The sequence below is a fragment of the Emys orbicularis genome, chromosome 13, assembly GCF_028017835.1.
Source record: "Emys orbicularis isolate rEmyOrb1 chromosome 13, rEmyOrb1.hap1, whole genome shotgun sequence".
Taxonomy (NCBI): Eukaryota; Metazoa; Chordata; order Testudines; family Emydidae; genus Emys; species Emys orbicularis.
This window is the reverse complement of record NC_088695.1, coordinates 25,512,018-25,532,713: the sequence shown is the minus strand read 5'-3', so window position 1 is coordinate 25,532,713 and position 20,696 is coordinate 25,512,018. Positions and strand designations below refer to the sequence as shown.

The window sequence follows — 20,696 nt, the reverse complement described above, 5'->3', positions numbered from 1 at the left end:
CTCCAATTGAGAGCGCACGGGCGCATGCACATCCTACGGTGGAGCACCCACAGGGTCATATACTCAAAGGAGAACACTAACCGCATCAGAGCAAATACAGAAAGTGAACGGCAAAGTAATCTGGGTTTTGCAATCACTGTCTCTCTTTCAGACCCGACCCAATATGAAAATCCCTAGTTGCATTGCTTACCAGTAAAGTGTGCTATGCTGTTGTTGTTGTAGTTGATTTGAATAATTGTAGCACATAGGAGCTGTTGTCATGGCCCAAGTCTCCACTGAGCTAGGTGCTGAGCATTATTTATGGCGTGAATTACAGTAGTGCCCAGGAGCCCGATGATGGACCAGAACCCTGTTACGCTGGGCACTGTACAAATAATGGGGCTCCTGGACGGTTACGTATTTGTCTTAAGCAAAACTGGCAAGTCTGGGGTGACTGCTGTAACCCCCATGCTGGGTCAGCCTCCGGCCTCTTGCAGCCAGCCCCACCAGAGGCCAAGAGTCCCACAGGGAGGATGATCCCCGGGGACAGCAGAAGGCTGGCCTCTGCCTCACTAAGAGCATGTCCTTGGCTCCCCAGGGTCTAATGCACATGCATGCAGCTCATGCTGGAGGAGGAGGAGCCTGACAATTGGCAGAGTGGCAGATAACCAAAGGGACCTCACGCTGACCCATCAGATGTGTTAGGATATAGATATTTAGGCCTGTCTGCAAAGGCCTATACTTTAAAAATTTAGGTGTGTTCTTATTACTTAAGTATCAGAGGGGTAGCCGTGTTAGTCTGGATCTGTAAAAAGCAACAAAGAGTCCTGTGGCACCTTATAGACTAACAGATGTATTGGAGCATAAGCTTTCGTGGATGAATACCCACTTCGTCAGACGCCACTTAGCTAGTTATACAGGTACAAAAGAAAGAATTAAAATTACTGTTTGCCTGTATAGGGCCTTTTCTCACTGTGACAGTCTAAGGCCCTGTTCTTAGGCTAAGTAAGGCTTTTGGCTAAGCAGTAGAGACAGCCATAAGCTGGAAAGCGAACGGTCACATTCTTACATTTTAAACTAGTCACATTAAAATAAGGCAATCTGGGGCTGTTAGAAAGGTGAGCCGATCCATCACCTCCAGAGAAAGGGAAGAGCCTAAAAGATTTAAAGAAAACTTAGTTTAATAGCATCCTGTCTGGCAAGAACTCACTTATCAATAGCTGGGGTGTAAAATCCTCATTTCTGTATTGTTCTATCACTGTAGCAGGCGGAGAGATAATCTCATCAACATTATTTAACTATTGGGTAATGTAATCAAAATCACTAAAGGAATGTAAGGGGTTTCTATTGAAACTTAACTTGGCTGCCCCTGGCTGTCTCTAGTTGTACAAAATGTAATCGGGGTACAGTTGTGTAAAAAAGAGTAATCGCAGTGCAAGGGATGTTAGGCAAAAGAGAATTTTGTGTGTGCGCACAGGAAAAAGAAAAGGGAAAGGGGAGCAATGATGGAAACACGAAGCCTTGGGGTGGCTCTGGGGGATCGGACTGTCGCTTTGATGGGGGTGCATGAAAACTCTGTGGGCACGGGGGAGGCAGTTACACCTTCTGTAAAATTAATATGTCTAATATAATGTTATAAAGGTTAAACTATGGAAGAAATGTGCATTTTCCCAGGATGTGTGCAGTGTATATTAAAAAAGGCATTAAAAAAATGCTAACAAAACAGTTAGGGCTCCAAAAAAAGCCACAATAGGTTGTGCTTTCTTTTTCAAATTTGTGTGTGTTCTGAAGCAAAAAATAAAAGTAAAAAGTAATCAGAACTCTGGTGAAAGTAAAATGTTTCCCTTTTAAAACAGTCTCTAAGCTGCTAATAGCTTTGGATCCAAAAGCAAGCCAAAAAGCCTCTGTGTAAATGCAAATTACCTAACTGATGGGGGAAGAAAAAAAACTGCCCATAAGTAGCAGCACAAAAGAGCTGCAAATAATAAATACATCTGGTCAGCAAACAAGCTACAAGAAGACTCAGATTATGGCCCTCCAGAAAAGGGAGGTGAAAAAACAAGTCAAGCCTGAAAATAAGGGGGACAGGTTAACCATAAGGGAGGGTGTGTGTGTGTGTGTGTGCGCGCGTGTGCGTGCAGTGCAAAAATCTAAAGCTGTCTCTCAGCTATTACCTAAAAATAAACTTAACGCTTGGTACAGCAAAAAAACTATTGCAAACCTGGTCTGTTGTACAAGAGAGGAAACCGAGGCACACCACCTCATAAATTTCATAAATGACCAGTGAGTGGGGTAATTCACTAGCCTAACTATAAAACAAAATAAGAACAGCCTAAAGGTAATTCTTCTATTTTTCCTGCAATTAGCAAAAAAAATTGTAAAAAAAAGTGCTATTATTATTAAGCAATAATCTGTCCCCACCAGGGGGGTGAAAATTGTTTCTTTTGTTTTTCAAACACTCTACAAGCAAGCTGGCACCAGTGAAAAAATAACTCAAAATACCATAAATCTATGTTTTGTGTTGTCTGTCTGTGGTGTTTGTCTTGTTGCTAGCATTGTTGTGTTTCAATAAACAAAAAACCTTATGACATGGGTGGGGATGGCTTCAAAAGGCTGATCTGGGGGGAAAATGTGTATAAAAATGCAAAATGCTCTACTAAAAGGCCAGCACGTGTGTAATAGGTACCGTGGTACCTAAAAATGGAACGGCAACTAAGGTGGTCTCCACAAGCCCTATGAAAATAATAAAAAGGGGAGGAGCTCACTGGGAATCAATGGAGGGGTGTGTAAAATGGTGTAAATCAAAAAAAAATGTTTAAATGTGCCCCTCTCCTATAACTATGAAAAAGCAGAAGCAATGGCATATGGCAAGGGGTGAACAATTGGGTGTACTGTGTCTAAGGTGTTTTCCTGGGAATGTACATATTACTGTCTAAACTTTGGTGCACAAATAAATCTGTAACTCTTATTGCTGTAAATAATCGAACCAGGCCTGAATCCATACCAAGTGGTTAAGTTGGTTTGCACAATAACCCATTTCTCTGTGGACATTCAATGGACTTACGATATGGACAAAAGCACGCAAAACCTGCAGGGGCAGCTTGTTGCAACTGAACATATTAAAATCTTGACACTGTCGAAGGAGGAGAGGCAGTGTTTTGGTGGTGGCTCGAATGTTGAACCATACTGCAGTGGTCAGAACTCGGTGTTGCTGTAAATTATCATAGTAACTGGTGTATTGTTAACTGTACATGTGTTATGTTACATATGGAGATAACCTATAAGTAATGTAGTAAGCCCTCCCCCCACCACAGTGTACTAAACAACCTGAACCCAACCTTCTCGGGCCCACTATAATGGGAAGTCTGGAACACTAATTAAAATAGGTGTGGTATGCCCGTATGAGAGAAGGTGCAGGGCACTCTACTACACAAAGGGGCAGTGGGACAAATAAAATAGCAACACTTTCCATCTTAATGCCTGGCCCTATCAGGAAATGTGTCGCCATATGTCCTATGCTTTTCCAGGAATACCTGGGCAGAAGGATCCCAAAAGAAAAAGAAAAAAAAAGGGGTGGAGTGTTAGGATATAGATATTCAGGCCTGTCTGCAAAGGCCTATACTTTAAGAATTTAGGTGTATTCTTATCACTTAGCTAGTTATACAGGTACAAAAGAAAGAATTAAAATTACTGTTTGCCTGTATAGGGCCTTTTCTCACTGTGACAGTCTAAGGCCCTGTTCTTAGGCTAAGTAAGGCTTTTGGCTAAGCAGTAGAGACAGCCATAAGCTGGAAAGCGAACGGTCACATTCTTACATTTTAAACTAGTCACATTAAAATAAGGCAATCTGGGGCTGTTAGAAAGGTGAGCCGATCCATCACCTCCAGAGAAAGGGAAGAGCCTAAAAGATTTAAAGAAAACTTAGTTTAATAGCATCCTGTCTGGCAAGAACTCACTTATCAATAGCTGGGGTGTAAAATCCTCATTTCTGTATTGTTCTATCACTGTAGTCTCCACTTCCCTATTGTTTGTCTGTTTAATCTCTGTCTGGTTCTGTGATTGTTTCTGCCTGCTGTATAATTAATTTTGTTGGGTGTAAACCAATTAAGGTGGTGGAATATAATTGGTTAAATAATCATGTTACAATATGTTATGATTGGTTAGTTAAATTTCAATAAAATAATTGGTTAAGCAGAACTCAAGTTCTACTACTATATAGTCTGCAGTCAATCAGGAAGTAAAGGGGGAGAATGGGAACAGGGAATGGGGGTGGGGGAATTGGAATTATGTTTTGCTAAGGGGGGATGGGAACAGGGAATGGGAACAGGGACACAGGCAGGGCTTTGTGGTGTCAGAGCTGGGAAGGGGGACACTGAGGAAAAAAACTGAAATCATGCTTGCTGAAAGTTCACCCCAATAAACATTGAATTGTTTGCATCTTCGGACTTCGGGTATTGTTGCTCTCTGTTCATGCGAGAAGGACCAGGGAAGTGAGCGGGTGAAGGAATAAGCCCTCTAACAAGATGTTCCTTAGCGCCTTAGGCTTTTGAGACATTTCAGCCCTGTCCCTCCCCCTGGCTGCTCCCCTGACACAACCTGACCCTGGATCACGTCAGACCCAGTACCTTGTAGTCCATCTGTTCAGAGCAGTTAAACACATACACCATGATGCCAAGGGCGCGCCCCAAGTCTTTGGTCGTCTCGGTCTTGCCAGTCCCTGCTGGCCCAGCTGGGGCCCCGCTCATGGTCAGGTGCAGCGACTGGGTGAGGGTGATGTAACATCTTCCAGCAGCAAAGAGAAAAGAGATCTGAATGAGTCAGAGCGCCCAAGTGCAGAGTCACAATATCATTATTGGGCCAGTGTGTACTCGGGTAGTGCTCACTCAACAGGCCACCGACACCGCGCAGGGTAATGGGACTAAACTCATGCGTGCTGAGGGAGCCCTTACTCTGCAGAATTGAGTCTGTACATGCAGAGTGAGTTTGCAAGTTGAAAAATCCTCCTGAGCAAGTTACTGCCTCTGCCTTGCTGTGCTTGCTCTAGGGTATACCCAGCATCCTTTGCAGCAGGGCTGCCCAAACTCTTCAAGCCAAGGGCTGGATTTTCACAGCAGTCTGATGACTCTATGCCCCCTGTTGCTGATCACTGAGAGGTGGCTGTGGGGCCAGGCTAGCTTAGCTGCAGAGGAAACCCAGCAACCTGCTTAGTGTTTCACACCAGCACGTGGCAGTCCTGGGTTCAGAGCACTCTGCTTCACATCACTGTGCAGCGACCCCCTTTGACAGGCCTGGGGATGACACCGGTGGATTCTGAAGACCCCCTTGAGCTCTGCAAGCGGCGCTGCACACCGACAGAGGAGCTACAGGGAGATAGTGTGTGAGCTGCGCTGTGCAGGGCAGCTGGAACGTGGAGAGAAGGAAAACACTTGTGAACTATTCTGATGTCTTAACCAATCCTTCTATGCCACGGACAGTGGTTTCTTACTCCCACGTGGGAAGCTCTGATGCTGCAGTATGCCAGGAGAAGGGTTCTAGACATTCCGGTGACCCACCTGTCCGTAAGGGGAGTGATCACAAGCCGAGGCGTATTGCCCAGGTATTCATAGGAGTACAGAAACTGGGCATCACAAATGTTTGCAAAGCAGTGCTTCTCCTCATCAGCCCATCTGTGCCGAAGCTGCGACAGCCAAATGAACGCCTGGGCACTGTCGACCTGCAAATGCACCCACATGTTCACTGACATTCAACAAGCAAAGGGTTAAAGATGCTGGGCCAAATGCAATCCTGTTGTAAGTCCACTGGTTTCAATGGAGTTAACCTAGGGCTGAATTGGGCCCAGTGTTTGATGATTACAGCAGGCAACTGCTCAGTGCCTCAGTTTCCTATCAATAAAGGGGGACAAATCCAAGCTTCCTCCCTTGCAGGGGGGCAAGAGAACAGATTAAAGGTTCCAGGGCAGCATAGAGGAAGGTGCAAAGAGGGGCCTGAGAGAAGGTGAAAAGGGAAAGATGAGGAAGGAAGGGGGGGGAGACAGAGAGCTGTGTGAGGCTATTGCAGGGGGAGCCAGAGCGGGCAGGAGCCATTTCAACCTCCCTCCCACCCAGCCTCCTGCAGGAGCAGGACCATAGTGGACAAGAGGGGCCAGGCTCCTGTGAGAGCTGCCATTGAGATCAGTTTACTGCTAACGAGGCTCAGCCCAAGGTGCAGAGAGCTCCACAGTCAGCCAGTTGTGAAAGCAGCTTTGCTGTTTGTGAGGTGCTGGTGCAGGGAGGGGTATGGATCCCAAGCTCCATCAAGTCAATGGGGATCTTTCACCTGCTTTCAATGGGCTTTGGATCCTGCCCTAGAGGAAGACTGAACAAAAGCTAGGGCATGCATGTGCCCTTAAAGCACGTGTAGTACAGGGAGGAGGACTGAGACACGAGTGTATAGAGGGGACGTGTGTCACAGGGAGGAGGACCGGGACATGATATAGAGGGGACGTATAGTACAGGGAGGCGGACCGGGACACGAGTGATATAGAGGGGACGTGTGTCACAGGGAGGAGGACCGGGACATGATATAGAGGGGACGTGTAGTACAGGGAGGAGGACCGGGACACGAGTGATATAGAGGGGACGTGTAGTACAGGGAGGAGGACCGGGACACGAGTGATATAGAGGGGACGTGTAGTACAGGGAGGAGGACTGGGACACAAGTGATATAGAGGGGACATGTAGTACAGGGAGGAGGACCGGGACACGAGTGATATAGAGGGGGTGTGTAGTACAGGGAGGAGGACCGGGACATGAGAAGCTACTGGGGCAACAACACATTTTCATATTTCAGGAAGATCAAAGATGGTGCCATTTTCCTTACTCCATTAACTCGTTGGGAGGTTTGCGCTCTAATATCAGACACTGCTAGGACACAGTAAATGACAGTGCTGAAAAGGCATAATGTCTTGTGGTATATCGGCAAACCTTTTGAGCTATCATCTTAGCTACGACATCCCTAGCATGTACGTCAATAGTACATATGGTCATGATTTTCTGTCTGTCGCCCTTGGAGAGCTGACCGATGAGCATGGTGATGAGGGTATTCAGCTGGGTCACTTGCTTCTTGTAATATTCCTTCATTGCATTCTCATATCCTTCTTCCAGTCTGGCAAAGGCAATTCCAACTTCCGTGGTCCACCAGATCTGGGTACAGGTCAGTGCCACCTTAGAGAAGGGAGTTATTTCATCATCAATTGCATAATAGCCCTGACACCGTGTGTTGTATTTAACAGCATGCTCTCGGCAAAGCTGTGGGGTTGTGAAAAATCAAGCAGCTGCGGCATAAAATGAAAGTATTTTTCAAAGTGGTAATAACAACAGACACTGCAACAGAGAGCTGCATTGAACTCACACCCTGGGACACCAACATCAGAGACAAGGCCAAATTCCGCAGCTATTCATCAGTACATCAGTGTCTTTTACATGCCACAGGGTAGCAGGGGAGGGGGTAGCAGAAAAAGCAATTCACAGGAGGGGATGAGAACCTCCAAGATAAAGGAGGGGAGGGGTTGCTTTATTTCATTTCCTCCTGTAGGTTTTTTTTCCTGCTGCACTCCTCACTCAGCCGCTAGGTAGGTAAAGTACTCACTCCCTCTGGCATGGGACTAACCCCTTCCAAGGTAATGACCTCTAACACCTGTCAGAGTCTAAGTCCATGTAATCCTGCCTCAGCACGGGAGGATGGACTAGAGGACCCATAGGGTCCCTTCCAGCCCTACATTTTTATCATTCCATATATGCAGCACTGACACTTCTGCATGCTGGTCTCATTCTACAGCACCCTGTCATTAAACACACAGATACTGTACCCGCACTGAGCTCACAGAACCAAACAACTGGACTCTGCCTGAAATCCCAGCTCAGGAGTCTCCTATAACCAATGGAAAGCATGTCCTTGGGGCAGGTGGCACATCTGAAGTCCAGGAGCATTAGCCAGACAGAGCTTCCCCACCCACCCCAGGGACTGGCTAGAGGCCCTGTACTTGCATAGTGACCCAAGAGGCTAAACTGAGAGCTGCTTTCTCTAGAGGGCCAGTCGAAGAGGAGACAAGTGTGATGTAATGAAATACCTGGGCAGGGTAGTCAAAGAGCCACTGTTCTCTTGGTTTCTCTTCATAAGCAGTCACTCCTTCTGTCATCTCATGTCTTACGGTAGCCCTCATGCTGTCCAGCACATGATTCAGCCAAATTTCAACCTAGCAAAGGTATTGAAACACAGTGACACGTCTGGTCCACTGAGGAACTTTGGGCAATAGGTAAATATATGGGACTGTATTAATGTCCTTTAACTGAATATTAAACACACCCCCCCCCCATTGGTCCTAGGCCCAGGGCTATTGAGCTGAGACTTGTGTCTTAGCCTTCGCATGTGTTCATAGGATTCTAGCTGGCATTAAATCAACACTTGTAACGCAATAGTGACTTTGCTAGATCTCCAACTGCAGCAGCACTATTCAGAACTCCACTGGTGGGTAATTTGCTTCAATATCTTCCATCCCCAAGGCCATGAGGAGAATCACACATGTGACTTGGGCACAATCTGCCAGCACTCGCACAAGGTCAGTGCTGGATGTGGGGTGGAATTCTCGCTGTGATGAATGTATCACAGCAGAAGCTCTCTCCCCAGGCTGGCTCTCTGGGAATTCAGTGTATGTTGAGATACAAAGTATCATTCTGTGCTGAATTCTAAGGCCAAAATTAGAGCTGGTCAACAGGTTTCAAATGAAAAAAAAATCACAGTTAACAAACGGCTTTAATGGACATGCCTGTGGATTTTTTCCCCAAAATTGTGTCTTTTTTCCCAACAAACACCCCTGCGCTCCCCCCCACCACCAAAAAAACCCCTTGGTTTTCAGTTTACATTTTGCCAGGTTTAGTTTTACTTGACCCTTCAGTGCTTGACAGAGACCAAGAGGAGAAAAACCACCATTGTCACTACCATGGGCAGACAGGACTCAAACGACACAAAGGGGGGTGACCTGTACAGTAGGGAGGTGCCATTTTTATACAGCACCTTTTCTGACCATTACCACTCTTTAATGATAGCTCTGCTGGCAGCCTGGGTCAGACAGGCCATCTCATCGTTTCCTTGTACTCCCGTCTGTCTGTCTCCATCGTTGTCTCTTGTCTGATGCATAAATTGTAAGGTCTCTGGGGCAGGGACCAATGTTGTGTTCTGCGCCTGTATAGCACCAGTGCAATGTGGCCCTGGGCCACGACTGGGGATTCCTAGGCACTACAACAACTAACAGGGATAAAAGCACCAGCCACAATCTAATTCTTATGATAGGAAATGAAGCAGCTTCATCTCACCTGCCCGCTACAGTCACAGGGCTCACTGAAGCTGACATATTCCTCTTCTTTACTGTACATCCCCAGGCCAGTTTTGGTCGGCTTTTGCTCAGAGTCCAGCTGGAATTTCATCTTGGCCATGTTGTCAAACAGCTTAGCGAGATGGCGCTGCACCTGCACAGGGAATGGTAGTAGAGAGGTCATTCAGGTGGGAGGATCTGTGTGTGCTCATCAGCAGGGCAGCTCCCTCATCAGTCAGGCTCCCAAAAGTTCGCTCTCCTCTCATCCCACTTTGGCCAGACCTATCATACGATGGGCTGGTCATATCCTTCTGACACAGCAGGACTAACTCTGTAGCTCTAGAACAGACACAAGCACCATCTACTTCTTCTTCTTCACTTAGAAAACAGAAATACCTTTCAATGGCAATACTCTAGTAATAATGATACATTTTATTCTTTATGTTGCAGTTAATATTGATAGGGTACCTTTTGTACAGCACAAACAGACCCACATCCCTACGTACACACGCGTGCACACACACACACACATAGCAAACATTCAGAACATTAAGTGATCAGTCGCAGGTCAGCCTCCCAATGTACAATGATGGTAGAGCGATGGTGAGGAACCTATGTAGTCCTACACTCAAGAGTGCTCTAGGTTTTTACTGAGCATTGCTGGGGAAGTATTGAGAACCCAGCTATCTCAGCCTGTGGACCAAAAGAGTTGTTACTGGAAGTCAGTTTTGTGCTGGTGAAAGGAGCTCAGCCTTGGAGACTGAAGGCCTCTGCTCTTCCCCAGCAAAGGAACACTATGAAGAGCAGCAGTGAACCCACCACGATGCCTCAACCTTGCCCTAGAAGGATCACCTCTACGAGTGAAAGACCAAATCAGACTCCATGGCCTGTTCAAAGCTTGTTCAACTCAGGGGCTCAAAAGGAGCAATTAGTTAGAATTGCTCGGGAGGGTTTTTTCAACATGAACAGCTTTCTGCTGGAAGATGAACAGACCACCAGAGCTTTTTCCAGCCTTCAGACAATACAAATTTTAGTCACTGACCAACTTGGGTTACAAGCAAACTAATACCAGAAGTAAAGCCTCAGTAACCTCCCCCCAAGACATGTGTTCTCAACCTGGGGTCACACCACCATGGAAGTCATGAACTGATGTCCGGCTGGTCACTCAGACCTGCCCTCCCCCAATTGCTACAGGAGAGGGGCTCTCTGCTAAATCGCAGTAAGATGGAAAGGTTGAGAACCCCCATCCTAAGGCACCAGTCCTCTGCTACAAGCACTGACTGTCTAGAAAACCATATAAAACAAATGAATGTCTCCAGTCTATCACAGGTCACTGACTCAGAAAGAGAAAGGATTAAAAACTTTTCAAGCAGCATTGCAGAGATAGACCTTTATTATTAATATTTGTTGCTGTTTGGTTCCACTTACATTCATACTGGGCCCAATCCTGGAAGGTAATGGGCTGCAACTGGCACTTAGCACATGGCAGGATTGGCCCCTTGGCTTTCATGATCTTAAGAAAAGGTTTCTGTGATTTATTTAATGTGCAGAACTTTCCTCTTAGCGAATCATCCAATCAGATTCCTACGCCTTGCCAGTCTAGACAGATTCTCTATAAAACATTCTGACACTCAGTTCAACACCACCAGAAAAACCTTGGATATACCTGAATCTTTACAAGTTCAATGCCAGATCTGCTATGATAATATTGTTGTGCATTTAATCCTCTATTAGGAATGATCAGACAGGCTCAGAGTCTACAATGGAAAGGTCAAGAGTTTATCCATATTTGATCCTCCTTGATATTTACTTGATTTTATTGTAAACAGTTTTAAACAGGTATAACAGACAATGCTCACAGAATTCCTTCATATACCACTGGGCATTTCAAGGTGGTATTTTTTCTGTGTGTCTCCTGTTTTTTCCCCCCCTGTGTTTGTGGTATTGATCAAATGCACAACTGTGAGGTTTCAAGGGTTAAAAAAAACCAAGGACCACAGAGAAACTATAAGAAATATTATGTGTTAGCAGAAAATAATGGCATTTCTATATATGCACTGAGCCCTGACTAACCTGAACTTCATATAATCCTATATCTCCTTATCTGAAAGGTTTCTTAATTGGAAGAGATTCACCACTAGCTAACAAAAAAATAGAAATGCTAATTGATTCTGGATTGAGTAAAGCTCAGCATTCACTATGAAAACGTCTGTCAATTTTACAAACCAATTTCAAGATGAATCAGAACATGGCAGCACAGCCCTGTTATTCAATTGCTAAAGAAAATGGGTTTAGCTGGAGCTTCCCAACTGACGGGAGGTATGTCTACACTGGAACTAGATGGTTACGTTTCCGCTCATGTAGATGTACACAGGCTAGCTCTGACAGAGCTAGCACACTAACAATAGCAACGCAGTTGCAGAGGCACAGGTGGGTCTAGCCACTTGAGTATGATTCCCATCCGAGACGCTAGGTTCATATTCAGGCACTACCCCGTCCTGCCACCCGCACCACCATGGCTACCCAGCTAGTTTTACAGTGCTGGTGCAATCAGAGCTAGCACGTGTACACCTACGTGAGCTGGAAATGACACCTCCAGCTTCAGTGTAGACATACCCTAGGTGCACACAGCTATCCCACCAATATCCCGCTGTGCCTGCCAGGTGCTCTGACTTAGCTGTGTCATGGTATAGACATCCAGGTATTACAATGATGACAAACTCCTATAATAGTAATAACCAACCTCACCTACATTGGTGGTATATTCACTAATGAAAAACAGAGCTAAGGTGAAGCTGAGATTTTTCTACAGGACTTCTAACTACACACTTCCAGAACATGGGGATTCCAAAGCACAGACTGTAACAATGCCTCCCATACAACGCACCCTGACAACACCCATACAATGCCTTCCATACAACTCTTCCCCGCCGGGGACAGGAAAAGGAAACAAAACCTAGGAACGCCAGGAAATGCAGTTAAGGGAATTTCTTTAAACAGAAATACTGTTGCAACTTTATGTATAGTGCAGTTCCTTCCCACCCCATCTCATAGTCCAGTCAATCATGTGGATGTCATTCCTTGTAGCAGTACCTTTAGAATGACTTGATTGCATTGGCGAGTCCCTAGAAATACTGCTTCTGGAAGAGGCATTTCTGACTTAGAACCTCCAGAACTGATGTCCCTGACAGTGACACATCCATTCTATTAACCTAGGTCTGCATACACAAGAACTGTAACTCACTAGAGCTTGATCTGCATTTGCTTTAGCTAGGGTCATCATTTGATTGAACCCCTGGATGGGCCATAGTTTACAGTTCATACTGTTCTCCATTGTGTGTAATGGGTCTTCTGTGGCTGCCTGCAAGGGAGAAACACCTGCTGCATGTGCACTACTTTCTATTCAGTGTCGTCATTCATGGAGCAGAGATTATTGGGAGTCTTGTTCAAACTGAAATATGCCACAGAGAACACTCTTGCCCTAGAATCTGCCAACCACTGTCAGCCATATCCCCTCATAAATACACATCCATTTACAAGCTTGGCCTTTCAAATACAGGTTTTGTTTCATTTTCAATCACAACCACCACAACCCCTGCACCTTTTTCTCACTATCAGCTCCATCCAGAAGCATAATTGGCCAAACCGCCTTAGTGCATCCTTGTCAGCGTGAAAAACCCTTCTCAAGAGCTGCTGCTTAATGCTAACCCACACTGAGAAAATACATTCTCCATGGAAGGTCAAATGAGTTCAAATGGGAACGCTGCTTGTGTTGCAAACCTGCTTCTCTGAAGAGAGCATCCTGCCAAGTTTCTCAGTCCTGGCTCCCAGCTCCTCAGAGCCCAACTGTTGGGAATCCCCTAAGTATTCACTTTTTTGTTATCCTTGCAGGCAGTGGGGGTAGAGTGCAGGCCAGGCCCCCCATTGAACATGGCATGCCAACATGTCTTGAGTATACTGCTGGCCTCCATTCATTCCTGACAGCCCTTTGACTGTGCAAAGGCAGGGCTCCTAGAAAGAAAAGTCAAGACTGAGGCAACAATGTGAGGAGGGGCCTGCCATACCTGCACCAGCAGCTAGTCCAGAAAGGTGTAAAAGAACAGCGCAACCTTGCTGGATGGGTTTCCTGGCCCAGGTACCTCTTAACTGTTGATCCTACAAACAGTGCTTAATGTGTAGTGAAAGAGGTGCCAGGGCTCAAGCAATTTTTTTTTTACAATCATAACTGATGCAGCCAGCCCAGAGGTGCCGGAAGTATGAACTGCCAAGCCTAAAGGTGCCCTGGCACAAATTAAGCACTGCTTGTGAATCCCTGGAGCAGGTCTAACTGGAAATGTTGATTGTACTTACAAAGTAAGCTCTTCAGAGCTGGGACCATCCTGTACTCCGCGTGTGCGCAGTGCCCAGCACAATGGCACTAGTACAGCACAAAACAAGGAATGATAATGACAGCATCAGCTGTCTGGGGCACCTTTGGTGGGGACTGGGGAAAGGTCAGGTCCTCCCATGCCCTGCAGTCACTGTGCTGATGCTTCTCTGGAGTCGAGATGCATTTGGCCTCAGAGGAGCTCTCCAGATAACTTGAGCCATCATCAGCCTGCCCCTTCCCTCTTGGCACCTCCTGCCTTGGTCCTGTCTCCTGTGTGGAGACTCCAGCCCATCCGGAGCCAGAGATCATTGCCATCAACTTCAGATGCCAAGGACATTGAGGAGCCATCAATTAGCAGGGGCCTTGATTTCCACTGGATGGAGCCCTGCCTGGCACAGGCATTGCTATCACTGAGCTCCGTGCTCAGAGATCAAGGCTGACTCAGATTTAGATTTGAGGATTTCCCCTTTGAAGCACTCTGAGTAGGGCAGCAAGGGTGGCACATAGTGTGGTGTCTCCGGGGGCCTAAATTGTCTCTTCTCCTCTACAGGATCAAACAACGCAAGAGCAACAGGATTGCCACCAGTCTCACACTAAGGCGTCCAAACCCAGGGTGAGAATTCTGCAAGATGGAGCCTTCTGAAATAATTAGTTATTTTAGGTGCCTCAATTTTTGGGTGCCCAACTTGAGACTCTTTCAAGGGCAGGTGCTTGGCATTTTCTGAAAATGGCCCCAAACTGAGCCATCCAAATTCACCAGTCATTGTTGCAAGCTTTTGCTGAGATCTTTAGAGAAAATATGTTCCTTCAAACCTCAGAGCCTCCGAGCACAAAGTCCGTCCCTCGTACACTGTCAAAAACATACACTAATCAGACTTAAAGGAGCATTATTAGAACAATCGGTAATGTTTCCCAACACTTAGAGATGAGAATATGATGTACATACTGCCATCTAGTGGAAAGTTATATACTAATAACTACAGAAATTAAAAACAACGAGTCGTCCTTGTGGCACCTTAGAGACTAACAAATTTATTTGGGCATAAGCTTTCCTGGGATATAACCCACTTCATCAGATGCATGGACTGGAAAATACAGTAAGCATGTATAAATATACAGCACATGAAAAGATATGGCCCATTCTCAACAGTTAACAAGAAGGTGTGAGTATCAACAGAGGAAAAATTATTTTTGTAGTGACCCAGCCACTCCCAGTCTTTATTCAGGCCTAGTTTGATGGTATCAAGTTTGTAAATTAATTCCAGTTCTGCAGTTTCTCGTTGAAGTCTGTTTTTGAAGTTTTTTTGTTGAAGAATGGTGTGTAGTTGCTGGTGAGTATTTGATTCAGGTTAGGGGGCTGTCTGTAAGCGAGGACTGGCCTGTCTCCCAAGGTATGTGAGAGTGAGGGATCGTCCTTCAGGATAGATTGTAGATCCTTGATGATGCGCTGGAGAGGTTTTAGTTGGGGGCTGTAGGTGATGACTAGTGGTGTTCTGTTACTTTCTTTGTTGGACCTGTCCTGTAGTAGGTGACTTCTGGGTATGCTTCTTGCTGACAGAACACCACTAGTCATCAAATTAGGCCTGAATAAAGATTGGGAGTGGCTGGGTCACTACAAAAAATAATTTTCCCTCTGTTGATACTCACACCTTCTTGTCAACTGCTGGGAATGGACCACATCCACTTTGATTGAAGTGGCCTTGTTAGCACTACAAAAAGTAATTTTCCCTCTGTTGATATTCACCCCTTCTTGTTAACTGTTGAGAATGGGCCACATCCACCCTAATTGAATTGGCCTCGTTAGCACTGACCCCCCACTTGGTAAGGCAACTCCCATCTTTTCATGTGCCGTATATTTATACATGCCTACTGTATTTTCCAGTCCATGCATCTGATGAAGTGGGTTATATCCCACGAAAGCTTATGCCCAAATAAATTTGTTAGTCTCTAAGGTGCCACAAGGACTCCTTGTTGTTTTTACTGATACAGACCAACACAGCTACCACTCTGAAATCTATAGAAATTATTGTTCATGGTACTACTGGTGAGGAACAGAAAAACATTACTTTCTAGAACAAGCTACAGGCATGTTCTGGGTTTGTCAGTCTATCCGCCACTCCACTGTTCAAAGGCAAAGGCAGTAATGTGTGAGACTTACTAGCTGCGGGTTGGTGCCATTGGAAAGAATGTCCAGTAAATCCGCAGAAGAAATGAAGTAAAATCTGGGAAAGGCCAACCTCTTGGTGTCCAAGTATTCAGCCAAGGCCTTCTCACACAGAGCCAATCTGGGGCAACAAAGGAGAGATACGAAGTCCAGAATCAACAGACACATATTCTCCTTAGCACCTAATATTGCAGTTCACGTTCAGAAGCAGAGTTTTGACCCCAAAAAGTAAGAAGTGACAGAGGCCTTGTCTACACCTAAAATTTACGTTGCCCTAGCTACATCACTCAGGGCTGAGAAAAATTTTGCACATTTAGTGCCATCGTTAGGACAACCTAACCCCCGGGATAGACCTTGGTCAAGGAAAGATTCTTCCGTTGACCTAGCTACCACCTCTAGGACAAGTGGATTATCTATGTCGACGGAAAAACCCCTTCTGTCGATGCACGAAGCGTCTCACTATCGCGGTACAGCAGGAGTGCTGTGGCTCTGCCACTGGGGTGGCTGTAGCATAGACATGGCTACAGACTCCAGGCACTTCACTAAGGACATATCCAGTGTTACTGATTTTATGTGGATGGTGCCCAGATACTATGGTGATGGGCAGAAGTATAAAGCCCTCAGAGAGATAAGTTGAGAAGACTCCTGCAGTCTGACCCAGCCTTTTGTAACTACTCACAACTCCCACAACCATGTTCATGTTGGGATGAAATTTCTCAAGCTTGGTCTGACCTAAATCTGTTCAGCTGTTTGAGTTTATGAGATCCCAAACTTCCAATTTAAATCTTGTGACTTTTTTGCACGCAAAACTAAAAATGGCTAAAATTATAAATTTCACAGACAGCACTTAACTACTCTTCAGTGAGGAATATGGGCCTGGTACAACTGAGAGGTTTGTTTTAAATTAACAATGTTATTAGTAGTGGAATATTACTGACCAAAACAGCCTTCACAGTGAGTTTTTAATGTGCACTTCCCAGTCAAATTAGCAAACATAGTAACTGAAAAGTGTTTATTTATCTGCCTCAGTGCAACAGGGCATTCCTCTGAGTACCTAGCAGTGTCATGTGGCAAGGCTATCTCTGCAGCACTGAAGGGCTGAATTTAAACACACCATAGTTAAAGGTCTCAAAAGAACATTGACGCAGCTATGCTGCAAATGGTTTGTATTTTTTAGGACTTTTCACACTGCTCTATATAGACACAATCTACATGTGAGGTCGGTGAGCTCACGTTGCACTCAGCACCTTATGTTTTGAGTGTCTGGACTTCTGTATACAGAACTTCTCAGCCTGAACATTGCGATAACAGGTGTTGGGTTACAGATTGGTGGATCACAAACACAAAGTCTAAATAACGTTTAGTGTTGTTGTGACTGGCTGAACAGAGACGGCCACCACCGCCCAGTAGAGAGATCTGAAAACACAGTAAGTAAACTTATCGCAGCTAATTGCAGTGTCCCTCAAAGTCCCCAAAGTGTCACTCACCTGCTCTGAATATCCTCCAGTTGTTCATAAAGACCTGGCTTGTTAGTAGCCTCAACGACATTCGGTGTTTTCTCCGCATCATAGGCCAGTTCTTTAAAATCAACATCAATTCCTTCAAAGCGCTTGGAGTCCTACAAATAGCAAGAGAGAAGCTACAGCCACCCAGTCAAACACTCATTTCTTTACTGAAAAGACTCCATCGTCTGGCTACAGCCCCACCCCAGCAGCCAGGGCAGGTGCTGGGTAGGAGGAATCCCACAGACAGGCCTTGGCACCATTTCATAGAGGCTCCTCCATCCCAATGACTGGAGCAGGCACTATGACCCATTACATTCCCCCCACCCCACCTTGGAAGCGTGCAGATGGAAGGATCCAGTTAGTGGCTGATCCCCAGTATGGCCCATTTCCTGTGCAAGGGGTTCCTGAGGACCTGACCTCCCCTCAAGTAGACCCTGGAATCCATCCATGTTTCCCCGGCCACAGAGGCAGGATTTGCCTATTCTGCATAGTTAGTGCCATGCACCATGATAGACAACAGACCTCATGAGACTTTGCTTCCAGCCCAGGATAGTCATTTCTCAGCCTCTGGTGAAGAGTGAAGAGATCTAGTCCCCCATGAGCACTCCCACTTCGCTTACAGAGAAGTTCTCCCCTTAGCAAGGCTCATGTGCTTCTAGTGCACTTCAGCGAAGAATAAATAAAGCCACATTCAAAATCCTGGCCTCACTGAAGTCAATGGTGAACCACAACCACCCCTGGACTTCAAAGGGGGCAGGATTCCACCCCAACCACTCAATGAAATGTTCAGAGCTTTCTTTGTAAACAAAACCAAAAGCATTTATTTGCCTTTAATGCTGGTGAAAAGGGCCTGAACGGAGGTTGTCTGCACAGAGCAAGTACAGCAAGCGCCACACAGACATCCCACCCCGGCCAATGTGCTCTCACCCTCGATTGTGGTTTCAACCCCCCGTGTCTGTTGGCAGCTGGTGTAAGTCAGAGCAATGCTCAGGGCTGCTCACGCTTATAACAGGGGACTGGCCCTGCACACAGAAACCAGTCTAGCAGAGTGCAAAGGTGAACTTTACACCCTGACACATTGGCACACACAGAGCCGAGCGCTAGATTTTCTACACTGGGGGCGTGCAGTTCGGCTGGAACCTGGGGTGGATCCTGGATATTTCCCCATATACCTGCATTTATGCGAATCAATAATAGAAAAGGAAACCAATAGTAGTTTGGATTTTCCTCTACAGGCCACCAAAGGAGAGTGAAATCCTGATATAATGAATTTGTTCTGCTTTTCAGAGAAGAGCAGTGGAATGGCTGGACCAGCTCTCTGTTAAACACTTTTACAGGGATACGGTCAGGGCTGGTTGGCCCACACTTTGCAGATATAAAGTCCACACAATGATCTGTATTTCCTCTGCCAGCACAACCAGGCCAATGTGTTTCCTACAATAAACAATGCCAGCAGCCCTACACTCACATGCATCCCTACAATAACAAACGCTGTATGTGCTGCATACAGGGGAGAGGGGAGATCAGTGAGGGCTTTCAGCCTCCTGGGACAACCCAAGAAAGAGACAAAGCACAACCTCCTTTATCCAAATGTCCTGGGGATGCTGAATAAGCCCAGGAAACTAAGGGAATTTCCAGTGTGACAAGTAGCCATCAAAAGATTCGTTGCATTTCAGACAGCTTTGGTTGGGATAATGGAGGTTGTCCTGCATTCCTTTCTGACTGAGGAGAACATGACTTCTGTCGTTCTGCTGTGTACCTCGGGAAGCTGCGCCCGGATATCTTCTGAGCCAATGAATATGCTCTCCAGGTGAGTCCATGTCCGCTGCACTTCAAACCAGATAGATATGATTGAGTCTGCTGTGGACAGCTTCTTTTGCCATCCGGATACTTCCTCTAAGAAGAAGGCAATATACTTGGATGTCATCAGATTCTGCAGCTGCACCTGGTTGTCTTCTAAAGTTTCAATGAGCTCCTCGTCAGATTTCAGCAGGGGGATGTTTGTCCGGGGATGCAGTTCATACTGGAATTCCATGCTGCTCCAAGTGCTTTTTAGCTCTTTCAAGACTTTCTCCATGCTCATTTCCTTAACTGCTTTATCCACTATGCCCCGAACCTCATCCTCAAAGTTATGCAGGTTGAGTGTCAGGAGGTCAGCCAGTGTGGTGTCTGCGTCCATGGTGAATGTCACACCTGTTGCCTGCATCAACTGGTTCCAGTGCCTTTCCCTGATGGCGGGATTCTGAAGCTCCGCCACAGCCCTCAGAGATGTCAGGATGTTCTTCACCCTGTTGTCCAGCCCAGCGAATGCATCCCACACCCTCATTTCTTTATCCAGGTTCCGAATATCCTTTGCAAACTTTTTGCATTCAAGGTCCATGTTTTCCACATTAATATCCTTCCATTTCGTGGTCTGCCAGTCATTCATGCTAGATGTCACCACAGAGATCATATCCCAGAGTTCCTTGAGAAGACAAACTTCCTTCCTGCATTGCTTTAGCTGTTTATAATCTGGAACGCTGACTTCAAACAAACCAGCTGATTCATAAAGTGAGGCCATGGTTGACTCCATTTGTTTTATCTCAATGTGGTTTGCATCCAGCATTAGGTAAGGATTTTCAGTGTCAAACCTATAAAGCAATTTTCATTCTTCATAAGTAAGATTATAAACACTTCAAATAAAATATAATGCAAAGCTGCTTGTACAAGAGACAGTCAAGACAACACAGCTCTAGTATGCTCTAATGGTTATTCCACATTGCAGAAATGACGCCATTTTAAAGTCCCATTTGTACCCTCATTCTTTTCTTCAGAGCATAGTCATCTTTCTGCCTGTAGTCTCTGCTAAAATGGAGTTACATGTTAAATAATGGCTAAATGGGAGGTAAAATTGTCAGAAACACTGATACTTTTAAAAAGGAAACAAAAAACCATTTTTTCCTCTTTGTGCCCCAGATTCACACGCTCGCTGTCAGCCCGAGGTACGAGCTAATGGCAAGACAACTCAAAAAGCTAAGTGGCTCACCCACTCAAGGGCCATTACAGCCGATCTAGTCAATGCAGCTTGATTCTACCCCAACCTCCAGAGAGTGACATTTACAGAAGCTTGCAAGGGAGCCCAGTTCAGTGGGGTAAAGTTATTCCTCTCTCATGTGCGCAGGGGGGATTTTATGAATGTATTTTATCACACACACTGCTACATGAGTGCAAAGTAGTGCACTTTAAAGTAGGGTTACCATATCTATTAAATAAAAAAAGAGGACCCTCCACGGGCCCTGGCCCCGCCCATTTCCCCACCCTCAGCCCCGCCCCAACTCCGCCCCTTCCCCG

General features: G+C 45.8%; 1 protein-coding gene across 1 annotated transcript in view; it reads right to left on the bottom strand.

The window, feature by feature from the left end:
* DNAH9 (dynein axonemal heavy chain 9) overlaps positions 1–20,696 on the bottom strand; it is a 420,192-nt gene that overhangs the window by 316,679 nt on the left and 82,817 nt on the right. Inside the window, exons 20-27 of the mRNA XM_065415313.1 lie at positions 19,126–19,996; positions 17,349–17,479; positions 15,856–15,982; positions 9,330–9,482; positions 8,087–8,212; positions 6,942–7,181; positions 5,532–5,692; positions 4,605–4,761 (exon numbers count right to left, since the gene is read on the bottom strand). Of these exons, the coding sequence (XP_065271385.1) occupies positions 4,605–4,761; positions 5,532–5,692; positions 6,942–7,181; positions 8,087–8,212; positions 9,330–9,482; positions 15,856–15,982; positions 17,349–17,479; positions 19,126–19,996 (1,966 nt within the window). The remainder of the gene's footprint in view (positions 1–4,604; positions 4,762–5,531; positions 5,693–6,941; positions 7,182–8,086; positions 8,213–9,329; positions 9,483–15,855; positions 15,983–17,348; positions 17,480–19,125; positions 19,997–20,696) is intronic.